The 13,273-nt window shown below is 40.1% G+C and overlaps 1 protein-coding gene across 1 annotated transcript in view; it reads right to left on the bottom strand.

The window, feature by feature from the left end:
• Positions 1–414: 414 nt before the first annotated feature.
• CFAP299 (cilia and flagella associated protein 299) overlaps positions 415–13,273 on the bottom strand; it is a 738,453-nt gene continuing 725,594 nt past the window's right edge. The window contains exon 6 of the mRNA XM_082261915.1: positions 415–547. Within this exon, the coding sequence (XP_082118041.1) occupies positions 452–547 (96 nt within the window). The 3' untranslated portion in view covers positions 415–451. The remainder of the gene's footprint in view (positions 548–13,273) is intronic.

A 13,273-nucleotide genomic window follows, 5' to 3' on the forward strand; every position in this document is an offset into this window, starting at 1 on the left:
AAACTCTGACATTCACAGACATGGCTAGGCATGATGGGAATTGTAGTTCCTGAACAACTGGAGGTCCATAATTTGAAGACCCCTGTATTGGACTATTGGTTTGGTGAAACTAAATCCTTCTATCCCTTACAGCCACGGAAGCTGACATCTTAGCCTCTGTTGATCTGCAGTTGCCATTGTGCTGCACATGTCATCAGTTATGATGTCAGCCAACTTATAATTTCAGCTGAGAGCGCAATCAACTTGTTGTTATTCACGGCATGTTTTGGAAAACAGTTATATCAATAGGTTTAGTTCAGCTTTAAGTTTTATTTAACCATTTTTGGCTTTTCATTTTCAAGTGAAATCATGTCCTTTCTCATGTACATGTAAACAAAAAAAACGATACAAGATTTTTTTGTGTTTGCAACAGCTTTATTAACCATACATTGTTTTCTCATGTAATTATAGACTAGGTCTTACGTCTAGTAATATGATCATAAATAACAGCCTGTGTGTAAAGATCAGTCTGTATAGGTGTCCGGGTTGTATTATCTCCTGGCGGAACCTAAAATATAAAAGAAAAACTGTAAACTACTCATGCTAAACCAAAATAAATGCAGATCAATCAGCTTGGTACCCAGAGGCATTACAGTTTGTAAGTCAGTTACAGCAAGAGCACTAACTAAAGTCCAGCAGATGAACTGATCAGCTTGTGGGCTTCCTATCATGCTACAGAGAACTTTTTAATCACAATGCTTCTGTTTTGTGGGTAAATGGGAAATCTTGTTGATGTCTACCCTCGCCATGTTCAAGGTGGGCTGAGCTTATTCCCTGTCTCCCCCTTTGTGACAGATCACTGCAGTTGTAATCTATTTGTGCTAACAAAAATTAGCAGCTTACAATTATATTCATTGATCTCTTTTTGTAAAAGTGTATTGAAGCCCCCATTCACATTGGGGCGATTTGACATGTTAAATCGCATTCCAAATTGCAGCCTACTGCAAGCAACGGCACTGTCCGAAACCCGGGCGATGCCGACTTTACAGCGCCGCTCCGATTTCAAAAAGTAGTTCCTGCACTACTTTTGGCGACTTTGGGGGCAATTTCAATAAGCATCTGTGCATGAACCCACACAGATGTCTTTCAAATCACCCCGAACTCGCAATGAAATGCGGGTTTGAATTTTCAAACCTGCCTCCAATGTGAACGTGGGCGAAGGGCTGAATCAGCCCCCCTTTTAATTGATCTAGCAACCCTTGAAAATAAAAGACAACTAAAATGAAATAAAATTGATTTTTTTTAAACAAAATGAAATAACCCCAGAGAATACATCTTACTGCATATTACTCACTGACATTATTATTTGCAATGGAAAAGGAAAAAACTGCGCTAAATATCAAAATCCTAATAGCTGCAACTGAAATGTGACAAACATATGTGTAACAAATAGTGGGAAAAGCTGCGCTAAATGACATAGACCATATATGATAGGTCTATTAAATAAAGTGGTAAGTCCCAGAAAATAATAGTCCAAAGTATTAAATGATGAATAAACTGTAAAGGTCCAATCCAACACGACACAAAAAATTTTATGTGAATAGGTACTGCTTACCAGACGTAGCAGTAAACTGAGCATTGGTGTAAACAAAAACCAGACCAGTGGAACTCTGTGGATGACTCCTGTCAGATGATCTCCACTCAAAATTGTGAATCGGTGAACATGGTGATGAAACAAAAAATATACATAGCGTGATACTGCATAAAAATTCTAATCACCCGTGTGAAGGAAGAAAATAAGTGTGCACCACCACCAACGTAGGCCGCTTACCAGAAAAAAGAAAAAGGTAAGCATAACATATCTCAGTGAAAGATTGGGAATGAAGAACCACCTCCGTGATATCAGAATAATTACCAGATATTAGTGGATCATGCGATATAAATCACTCTAATGCATAGAGCCACCACCAGAAATTCCTGCTTACCAGATATCAGCAACCAATTGCATGTATCAATCAGGGAAACTGATGTATGGCAATCCACAGATGAATGAACATAGACACTCCCTTAGCAATATAGCTGATCCGCACAGATGCAGATAGTGAGACCTTGTTGCTCTAGAAGTCAAGCTGTGCATAAGGTAAGCTGCTTGGGGCGTCTCAGATTTATATCGCATGATCCACTAATATCTGGTAATTATTCTGATATCACGGAGGTGGTTCTTCATTCCCAATCTTTCACTGAGATATGTTATGCTTACCTTTTTCTTTTTTCTGGTAAGCGGCCTACGTTGGTGGTGGTGCACACTTATTTTCTTCCTTCACACGGGTGATTAGAATTTTTATGCAGTATCACGCTATGTATATTTTTTGTTTCATCACCATGTTCACCGATTCACAATTTTGAGTGGAGATCATCTGATAGGAGTCATCCACAGAGTTCCACTGGTCTGGTTTTTGTTTACACCAACGCTCAGTTTACTGCTACGTCTGGTAAGCAGTACCTATTCACATAAAATTTTTTGTGTCGTGTTGGATTGGACCTTTACAGTTTATTCATCATTTAATACTTTGGACTATTATTTTCTGGGACTTACCACTTTATTTAATAGACCTATCATATATGGTCTATGTCATTTAGCGCAGCTTTTCCCACTATTTATTATTTGCAATGCCATTAGCATTTTTGGGAACCATAGGAAATGGTGCCATTGTATTGGTTGCGGGTCACAAAAACTAAATCTGGTCATAACACAACACTAATTAATAATGCTCAAAAGCTCCACATTTCCACTACTAGGGACAACGTTCATACTCACCACTATCAAGGGTTTGAGGTACATCCCTCGTGTGTAAAGTTCGTGGTCCCAGCGAATTTATGGTGAATATCACTGGGCCAAATTCTTTGTAACCTTAATGCACTGTATGACCTTTGAACTTTGGTCAGCTGGCTTAGAAGGGCTAATAATTAGGGCCTTGCTTTCTACCAGCGCCCTCTCTATTGTAGCCAGCTGCTGGACTACAGAAACATGGAGAGGAAGACATTTTCTTCTTTACAATCAATTTACTCTCACTTTCTGGTGTTGTGTTGATTGTTGTATTGCACTATCCCCTCCAGCCATCAGAGGGAGAACAATAGCCAGGAAAGCCTATAGACTTCTATACAAACCGCTGAGGTTCATTGGAATTGTAAATGTAAACAAATCCGCGCTTAGGATAATTCTAGATTCCTAGTATTTAATGTTGGCTGCAGCCCACCTTTATACTATATTACTAAGAATATAGTGAGATGAAGAGAAAGGAGGGGGAAGGTGTATGGCGCTGCCAAAAAATGCTGATGTTTCTATATGTCCAAAAAATAGGTGTTATAGATATATACAATATAAATCACCACTATGAATAAAGTGTCCAGTGCATCCTATGTGTCTTCCTATTGAATGTGCAATACTAAAAGATAATACAACTATATAAATAATAAATATTTGTGCTGAACTGTGAGAAAAGTGGATACAGAATAAGTGAGAATTGGTATGATGAGAAAATTGGATGAAATGTATGAATTAAAAAATAGATAGAAGGGGTGAAATATACAAAATATAAAAATAAATATATAAAATGTAAAAAATATAAAAAATATAAAAAAGTGGATCCACTTAAATTTACAGCCGTAAGAAATAAAACATCAAGTATGACTTAAATGAGGTGCACAATAGGTAGATAAATATTATAGCAGCAATAATACAAGAATAAATAAGTCCGTTACACCTAAGAAAGAACAAATAGTCCCACAATGCAAGAAAATTTCCTAAAAAACTTGGCAAAAAAAGGTGACTTGAGTGCAGGTGTTTTGATGAAATATTATAGGTGCTCAGGTATATGGTGACCGTTCAGTGCTCCCCGCACCCCTTGGACCGCACTCACCAGAACTATGTACCCCTGCAGGGGTATCAGGCCTTGACTATAATCCTGGATCTCCTCCACTGACCATCAAAGTGGTTGGGTGGTCCGATTATCTACCCGAATCTTGTGAACCCGGTTCCTTGGTGTTAGGGTCCGAAGGTGTACCGATATATGGGGGAAGAAGGCTCACATAGAGTAGTACTGCTAAGTTTTAAAATACTTTATTGTATATAAAAATTAGGTACTCACAAAGGGAATAGAGGGTAGTGGCATAGAAAGCAATAATAGCGCACTTCCGGGACGCCGTGCGGCGTCCCGGAAGTGCGCTATTATTGCTTTCTATGCCACTACCCTCTATTCCCTTTGTGAGTACCTAATTACTGTTAGACAGGGTACACATGACCACGGATACTTCATCCATTAAGCATGGACAGAGACACTACAAATCTTTTGCGGGACACTGGGTAATTCTTCTGGTGACCGGGAATGGTGCAGGAATAGGTACATCAATGAAACTGGTGTTGCTGCCAAGTGTCTTGTCTGATAGTAACAGTCACGTGTACCCCCTCTTCCTCATTGGCATCATCCTCTGATTCTTTGGAACCAGCATCCTCCAAGTGTTCCAGAGCATATGCAAGGTCCCAAGCCAAACACTGTCATGCTGTGTTGCAGCTTGTATGCCAGGGGAACAGGAGTCACACTGGGCCAGAGCTGCAGGCATACCCAAGTATAACATTAAATAGAAAAACAGTGAAATAATAAATTATTAAACCATAAAGAAAATGTGGCCAAGGGGTGGCACATTAGCCAGCAAACAAGCACACATGCTGCTAATACAGAAAAGAAAAAGAGTCCTAGAAAGGTCTATGGAACAGGGGGTACACAAGGGTATGTAGCTCAGCACACTCAGCACACTGCAATCCACAGTACTGCAGTGTATAGCACAGTACAGCACTGTATAGCTCAGTATAACAAAATTTCTCTAACATTACAGATTTGTCAGTTTTCTACAGCTGTAGGGATGAGGTTCGGGTTTGGAGCCACTTTTGATTTCAGGAGGTTCTGTTGAGCTCTGAATTTAAGGCCTAAAATTCACGCCTTAGCCCATAATGTGACCTCTGATATTGCTCAGATGGGTCCTTTGAGAGCTAATTAATCTGAAACAATGAACAAACCTGCCCCCTCACTATAAAAGTGTGAGCTCCCAGCAGCCTTATTGTCAGTGTGTTTTGGAGATGGTTATAGGATGTGGTCAGACTCATTAAACCAGAACTAAACCCATCAAGTTAACTGTTTCCCAAAACAGTTACATTCAAGACATGCCATGAATGGAAACTGTCAATCGAACTGTCAAGCCATCAAATGGCTGGTATCTTGGCTGATCACATGTGGAGCACCATGGCAACTGCAGATCAACGTAAGTCTAAGATGGAAACTTCCTTGGCTGTGAAGGATAGGAGGGTTTAGTCCTGCTTTAAGAACCAATGGTCTGTTTTAAGATGCTACTGTGCATGGGACCTGTGACTGTGGATCTGCAATGGTTATTAAATGTCCAAAGTGGTGAAGTATATAGGATAAGGATATACATTAGAATAAGTGGAAAGGGAGTAAGTGCCTTTTTGGACATTTATGGTCCACCCATTTACGTTCCTCATACTGTAACAGCATGCATTTACTGACCCCTGCATTAGTAAGGCAACATGGCATTACACAGGTAACAGGTGTATGAATGCTTTGTATAGAAGGCCAAGGATGAGTTAAATGTACAAGGCAACTGTTATTGATGTGGACTTTACAAAAAGTACAGTACTTCATGTTAGAGATATCAAGATTCTTTTTTTTTTGTACTGGAGAATGATATACAGTACCCACATTTTGCACAGGGTGCTATTAAACCTAAGGCCATCCCCATTAGCAAACACAAAAGAATCATTCACAGCTTGCAACAAGTCAATTGTGTATGGGAAGAAATGCAGCTGCAACACTTTTGTGCCAGTAATATTATGGCCTGTTTGTAAACAGTTTGTATACACATAGCAAATTAGATCCCCTCAGCTGGAAAACCAGGAGGAACCCATAGCACCAAATGCAATGCAGAAAAATAGAGTCTAATTCATATATTTGCGTTTCCTAAATCTGTAAAGTCTGAAAAAAACAATCCTAAAGCTGAACTCTGGAGAGATATAAAAAAAAAATGAAAACAGCTTTGGGTTTATTAATACATAATTAAAGGGTAAGTTCACCAGTTTATGAAAAACCAAAAGGTGACGCATTGTGCTGATGGTGTAGTAGCAGCAGTCCACAGTACACCTCAATACACAGCCCGGGAAGAGTATCCATCAATGGCAAGCGTAACCACTGTACAGGACGCCAAGGATGGGTCCTGGATGGGTGCTATGTAGCACCAATATTTGGGTTATTGTCACTTTAAGGGAAATATCTGTGTACTCAGGAGTCTCACCAGTAATGGGTGAGAAATTTTGGGGAAGTCAAGTAAAGAAGAGGACTGTATCGCAGCTCTCTCTGTATTAGTAGGGACGCATATTGGGACCCAAAATTTTGGAGGTTCAGAGTGACAATCGGGTGGGAAAAGAACCTCCACTCCTGACTATGGGAACTCTGGTCCCTACAGTATAGGCAGCCTCCAGGAAGCTCATAAAACAGGAAGCTCTTCATATTAGGTGTGGTGGTGTAGAAGTTGGAAGGAAACCTGGTTGTGGACTGCATGTGGGCTACAAACTGGCAAATTCATCTGAAGCTGAACGCTGCTAATCCTGGGGTAAAAGCCCATACTTGACTTTTGCATATTTAATAGTTGCATTTGTTCTCAAGATAAACAGACTTTTGTGTTGCATTTCCTGAAGTTTTGTTTTGCTGCTGGAAGCTCTCTTGTGTTTGCTTAAGAAAAATAAACACTTTTATGGTTAAGATAACTGACTGTTGCACGTGGTCCCAAGGTGCTAGGCCCTCTAAATATAACACCACGTGACTGCACTGACAAACGAGATGCACTTATTTTTTTTAAGGGCCGCCTTACAGAAAGAAGAAACCTCAAATGTGTTTCTCACTGGTCAACATGGTCACAAAGCTGTGCTGTCCAATGAGCGCTTGCCATTGCGATCAGTCCGGTGCTATGGATTGCGGCATATGGTGTACGGACACCACCATGTGCAGCTGGGTCTGAAGGGATATTTGGAACTTCTCATAAAAAAAGGGGAATTTACCCTTTATGGGTCCATTCACACCAGATGCACTTGAATGAGTTCATCAATGCATGCCGGTACATATATATATTTTAAAAGAGATTGATTTTAATAGGAGTTCACACCAGTAAGTTGTGCTGCGCTGAAAAAATGGAAGAGACCCTACACGTGTAAATGCATGAAAGCGCACCTCAAGCTGATTAAATGCAACATTCAAAACTGCGTGTTTACGTTTCTTTTACAAATAAAGCTTACTGAAGTTACTAAGCATGTTTTTCCAGTTGATTAAGCCAATTTAAAACATCACACAAAAATGGCATATACAGCACATTTTAGTGCATATAAAATGTAAGCTAATGTGATCATTAAAAGGATAAGTCCACCTTTGGAGCATGTTACACGTTACACCCGTATTTAGGGAATGACATGCAACATGCTCCATCAACTCCTCCACCCCCCCCCCCCATCAGTACCGCCTGTACAAACGTAACAGAGGTACAAACAGAAAGCTGGAGGATGTGTCTGCAGGAGCCTGATATTGCACATGCAATCCACTGATCATGGATGCAAAGCTTTGCATGCTCCTGTGGGAAAAAACAATAAATGCATATTTTTTTTTTCCCTGAACAAATGCATTTATAAATTTTTCCCTAAAGGTGAACTTAGATTTAGGAAAAAAAAAAACATTGAATGGATCAGGTTTACCACTAGTTTAATGAGAAGTAAGATCCTTAATTCACAATGTTTACCCAACTACAAAGCTTAGTAATTTAGAAACTAAGTCAACGTTTGTAAATACGTTATCTGAATTAATCCCTCTACATTCAATAAATACGGTCATGCATAGGAAACAGCTGCAGCTAGATAAACATGATTAATATTATTAACAATGTTTTAAGCTGAACATCCAGTGTACAGTTAATTTAAAAGGGTACTGTTTATTATGTTTTATTATGTGAATATTCTTTTCTGTCTAGAGGAACATCAGCTCAGTCTATGGATCCTTATAAGTTCAGTACATTTCTGTAATGCTTGCACATTTTCCCATGTTTGTCTCTTTAAAAGCCCTGTAAGTACTGACAATTACTTATTAACCCTGTGAGAAATCTAGCGAGGTACCAACTTCCTGTAGTCAGCTGACAACCCTGTCTGTGCAGAACTGAAATCCCAAGCAATGTTGTCAGCCCTGTTCTTGCTGGACTATGAAGCACCAACTCGTCATCTCCATAACAAGGGGGAGGTGTTCTGTATTTAGCATAGGAGTGATAAATGGCTGTTTGCCATATGGTGTGTTACTTATGAGGTGAGTTTGGATGATGCAACATCACACCCAGCCAATCCTTAGTGTTAGGCAAACAGTTCGACCCGAGCATAAGTTCAGGGAGAACATTAACTGTTGGGCCCATTCATCCAACACTGAATTTGCAGGGTGTTCACCCCACCGAACGCCCTGCAATGCACTGCGCACTGCACATTGCATTTTGCGCCCTGATTGGGCAAAGCTTTGCCCAAACAGGGTGCAGTGTAAGTTGGTTGTTAAGGAGCAAGGCTGGAAAGCTGGCTGCGGAGTCCTTAACAGCCAATGAGTCATCAGCTGTCAATGGGTTTCCCTGCTGATGGCTGAATAAAAAAAAAATTGCTGGTTAAAAACAAAAAAAGAAAACAAAAACGGCGTAGGGTCCCCCACAAAATCCATACCAGACCCTTATCTGAGCACGCAGCCTGGCAGGTCAGGAAAGGGGGGTGCAATACCAGGCTGATGGGGAAAAGGGCCTCATCTCCACAACCGTTGCCGGCAGTTGTGGGGGTCTGCGGGTGGGGGGGCTTATTGGAATCTGGAATCCCACGTTAACAAGGGGGCCCTCAAATCCCAGCCCTTCCTATGTGAACGAGTATAGGGTAAATAGTACCCCTACCCATTCACTAAAAAAGTGTCAAAAAGTATTTAAAACACAGAGACAGTTTTTGACAGCTCCTTTATTAAAAAATAAAAAATTAAATATAAATAAATAAATAATTATTTTTTGACTCTTTGTACCCCATACTCATTCACATTGGGGGGTTAAAGGGAGCTTTCAGATTCTGATAAGCCCCCCGCCCGCAGACCCCCACAACCACTGCCATGGTTGTGGGGATGAGGCCCTTTTCCACATCAGTCCCCCCTGCCACAAAGCGCCAACCACCCCATGTAGAGGGCATGTGGCCTAGTAAGGTTTCAGGAGAGGGGGCTCTCTGGTGTCTCCCCCTTCTTCCTGATCTGCCGGGCTACATGCCCGGATAAGGGTCTGTATGGATTTTTGTTCTATGCATGTTACAGATACTTTACACTTTAAAGGGCAGACCAAGGGGACCCACAGGCATGATATGTGGGGATTTGTTTGTTTTTAGAGTTGCACTTTAAGCATCAATAAAATCACTGCTCCTGAAAAAACAACGGTTTTGAAAAAATAAAATTGCGTTGATACATGTCCCCCCAGGGCAGTACCTGGACCTCCATACCCCTTTTTTGGCAAATTACTTGCATAAAAGCCTTCAAAATGGGCACTTTTGATTTTTCCAAATATGAATTTTATTGAGGATTTAAAGTGGGGTTATACATCAAAACACAACCCAGCCGCACAGATAGGGAAAAAAACCATCATATTGCATACAGAAAAAAGACAGAAAATACATTAGAAACTGTATTATAGAGCAAGTCACAAATAAAACATTTCCAATTGAAGCTTCTTTCTCCCACTATTCCACTGCAGCAGAATCTTCAAAGCACAATCATGAAGACATAACCCCCCCCCCCATCCTATTTTCTAATAGAAAAAGAAAATACAAAGGAAGAAAAAAAAAGAGAGAAAAAGAGAGAAAGAAAAAAGAGAGAGGAAGAAAAAGAAAAAAAAAAAAGAAAAAAGTAGGGAGGGGCATCAGGTCCACTCCCTCAGGACCAATGGCAAAATAATCAAGCACCGATCGAACAATCCAAAGGGTATCTGCCTATGCCTTATGACCGGAAAAGGGCTACGCCTTCACCCGAGAAGACAAACATATTCCATGCATCCCACATCCATAACTCTCCCTTTTATATTGGGCTGTTAATATCAAGTCCTCCATTCTATGTATTTCTTCTACTTTCCGTATCCAAGACGCAATTGTTGGAGGTGTTTGTTTTGGTTTTAGTCTGTGACTATCTCCTCCCTAGACTGCTGTTGTACAAGCTATCTCTCCTCCAGTTAAACTGCTTCAGTCCTAGTCAATCTACCCTTCAGTCTGGCCAGTCCAGTCATGACCATCTCTCCCTGTCACACAGCTTTGGTCTCAAGTCAAACTGCTCTAATCCAACCATCTCCCCCCTATTCAGTTCACACAGCGGCAGCCTCTAATGATGGCTGATATGAATAGCTTTTTTGTTCTTTAGACCCATTCATAATGTATGAATGGATTTGAAGGTGATATGCTGAAGAGAGGACAATGGTGACACTATACTCACTTCAGAGATCAGTCTTAAAGAATGGATTTGTTTACAAACACAAATCCATTCATAAATGTGAAAAAAGAAGAAAAAAATGTTTTTTCGATTCGCCATGAAACTCATTTCTTGTAGTTCATTAAAGGGCACAGGGCCAAGCATTTCTAAGACAATGGGTATTGCTTCTGCCTTCAGAAAATTGGATACTGGCAAACAAAGCTGTAAAACAGCCTAGGCCCTAGTAGAACCCTTGCCACTCACATCATGCCCATGGATTATAGGAACAGAGGGGAGGGACCTGCATCCCTTTATTAGCGCCAAGAAAAGGATTTTATGGTAAGTAGAAATCATATGGATAACATAATCAGGCAAGCCCCTATCTTTTAGGACATGAGTTTCAACAAATCAGCTACCAAGAAGCAGGTGGTAATCCAGTCCTTGAAGCAGAAGATCCAAATGGGCCCACTAGGGCTAGTTTGGTGTGATGATAATCACCAAAATGCCCTTCATCACAATCCTGTGGAGCAGATAAGAAGTTGGAAAAGCAGAAGGCATAGATCTAGTGGAAATGTTCCCATGGAGTCACCAGAGCGTCTACTGTAAAGACCCAAGCTGCCCAGTTTCATATCCTCCCCCTTCAGAGGAAGAAGTTTCAGAGTGAACTGATCCCACAGAGTCACCAGAGCATCTTCTCAGGTATCTAGAGGATACCTGAACTTGGAGACCAACTTGATCAGTTTATTGTTGAATCTGGAAGTCAGGAGGTGCTTGTCTGGCATTCGACACCTATGGGCAGAGGTCTTGAAACACCTCTGGGTGAGACCAATCCCCAGACATTATTGACTAAAAAGTCTACCTTCCAATTTGTCACTCCTGGAATGTGCACAGTGGGCAGGATTGAAACATGAGTTTCTTCAAAGAATCTGGTCAACCTCTTTTTGAGCTGCAAGACTTCTGGTTCTTCCTTGATGGTTAATTAAGGCCACTGCTATGGCATCATCAAACAGGGTCATATGACCATGCAATTGAAAGATCCAGCGTTGAATGGATAGCCAGATCACTCTAAGCTCCAATATGTTAATAGGGAGAAGAGCTTTCTTATCTGTGAGGGTGTCCAGGACTCCTCCCGAGCCTGGCAGGCTGGCATATGACTTGAGCAGCTTACAGACCATTGGAAAATAGGTTTTCCTGATTTCAGGGCTTGGCTTGGGAGCTAAGAGGGTAGAGCAACCAGATTGCTGAGCTGCAACAGTCTGCAAATGGATCTGCTCTAAAACAGCCCATCATCAAGCCCAGAACCCTCATGCAAAAGCAGATCATTGGTTTTCTCCTGGACTGCAGACTGTATGTGGGAGTGGAACCGTGCACAGGATACTCAAAGTGATGAGTCAGTTTCATCGCTGCTTTACGGGGGTTCAATGCTGAATGTTCCCTCAGTAGAAAGTCTTTAAGGTATTTCACAATGGGAATTCCCTGTGAGGTTAGCAGAGCAAATACAAGGGCTACCACCTAGCTGAATACCCAAGGTGAAGTGGACAGACCAAATTGAAAAGCACTAAATTGGTAATGTTGCATGCCTGAAAAAAAGATAACACTAAAGAAAGGAAGTGTATCCCCCGCGCCTATATGGAATATGTATATTTAAGGTGTGGAAGAAAGTGTAAGCAGCAGCTATAGGAGTGTAGGTAAAAGTGATTGAAAAGTCTTGTGTGCAAAGACTATCTACAGCGCTTGCTATTGGTATTTTGTGATAAAAACAAATTTATGCAGCGCTAGCTTCAATAAAGTGATAAGTGCTGTGATATATAAACAATATTCAATAATTTATAAAGTGCATAAAAGGATCATATACACAAAGTGCTAAGTGCTAAAAAATATGCAATATCCAATAAATTATAAAGTGCATGTATACACATAAGTGGTTAGATATACTCCAAAAGAATATTCAATGCTTGAAACAAAAAGTCCTTAAAGTGATCCAATTAAGGTGCCAAGGTGCCAAAAAATAATTCAGGTGCTTGCAAAGTGACAAGGTGCCCCTCAAGGTCCCCCACTCACCAGATTGCAGATAAATTAAGACCCTCACTCGGTGCCAAGGCACCTGAATTATTTTTTGGCACCTTGGCACCTTAATTGGATCACTTTAAGGACTTTTTGTTTCAAGCATTGAATATTCTTTTGGAGTATATCTAACCACTTATGTGTATACATGCACTTTATAATTTATTGGATATTGCATATTTTTTAGCACTTAGCACTTTGTGTATATGATCCTTTTATGCACTTTATAAATTATTGAATATTGTTTATATATCACAGCACTTATCACTTTATTGAAGATAGCGCTGCATAAATTCGTTTTTATCAAATTTTCCTAAGAATTTTCTTAGAGTCTGCAGCAGCTGCTCATTACCTCACTTATAATAATAATTTTCACGTTGTGTAGCGCGAGTTTAATTTTGTTTTTTCATTTATTGGTATTTTGTGCCATATAGATAAATAAATAAAAGGATGAATATATAAATAAATAAATAAATATAAAAATCGTAGATACATTCATAAATAAACAATATTGTGTCGCAGTTGTGAATAAATAATTATAAATTAATAAAACAGTCGCACAGCTATATGCAAGTGAATATCCCTGTGTTAAATATACAACCGTACATTAATCAATAAATATGGCAATATTTAGTTAAAGTGCAGTGATTGAAAGTCCATATAAATAGTGCCAA

The sequence above is a fragment of the Pelophylax lessonae genome (assembly GCF_965119305.1).
Source record: "Pelophylax lessonae genome assembly, chromosome: 1".
In the NCBI taxonomy this organism is placed as follows: Eukaryota; Metazoa; Chordata; class Amphibia; order Anura; family Ranidae; genus Pelophylax; species Pelophylax lessonae.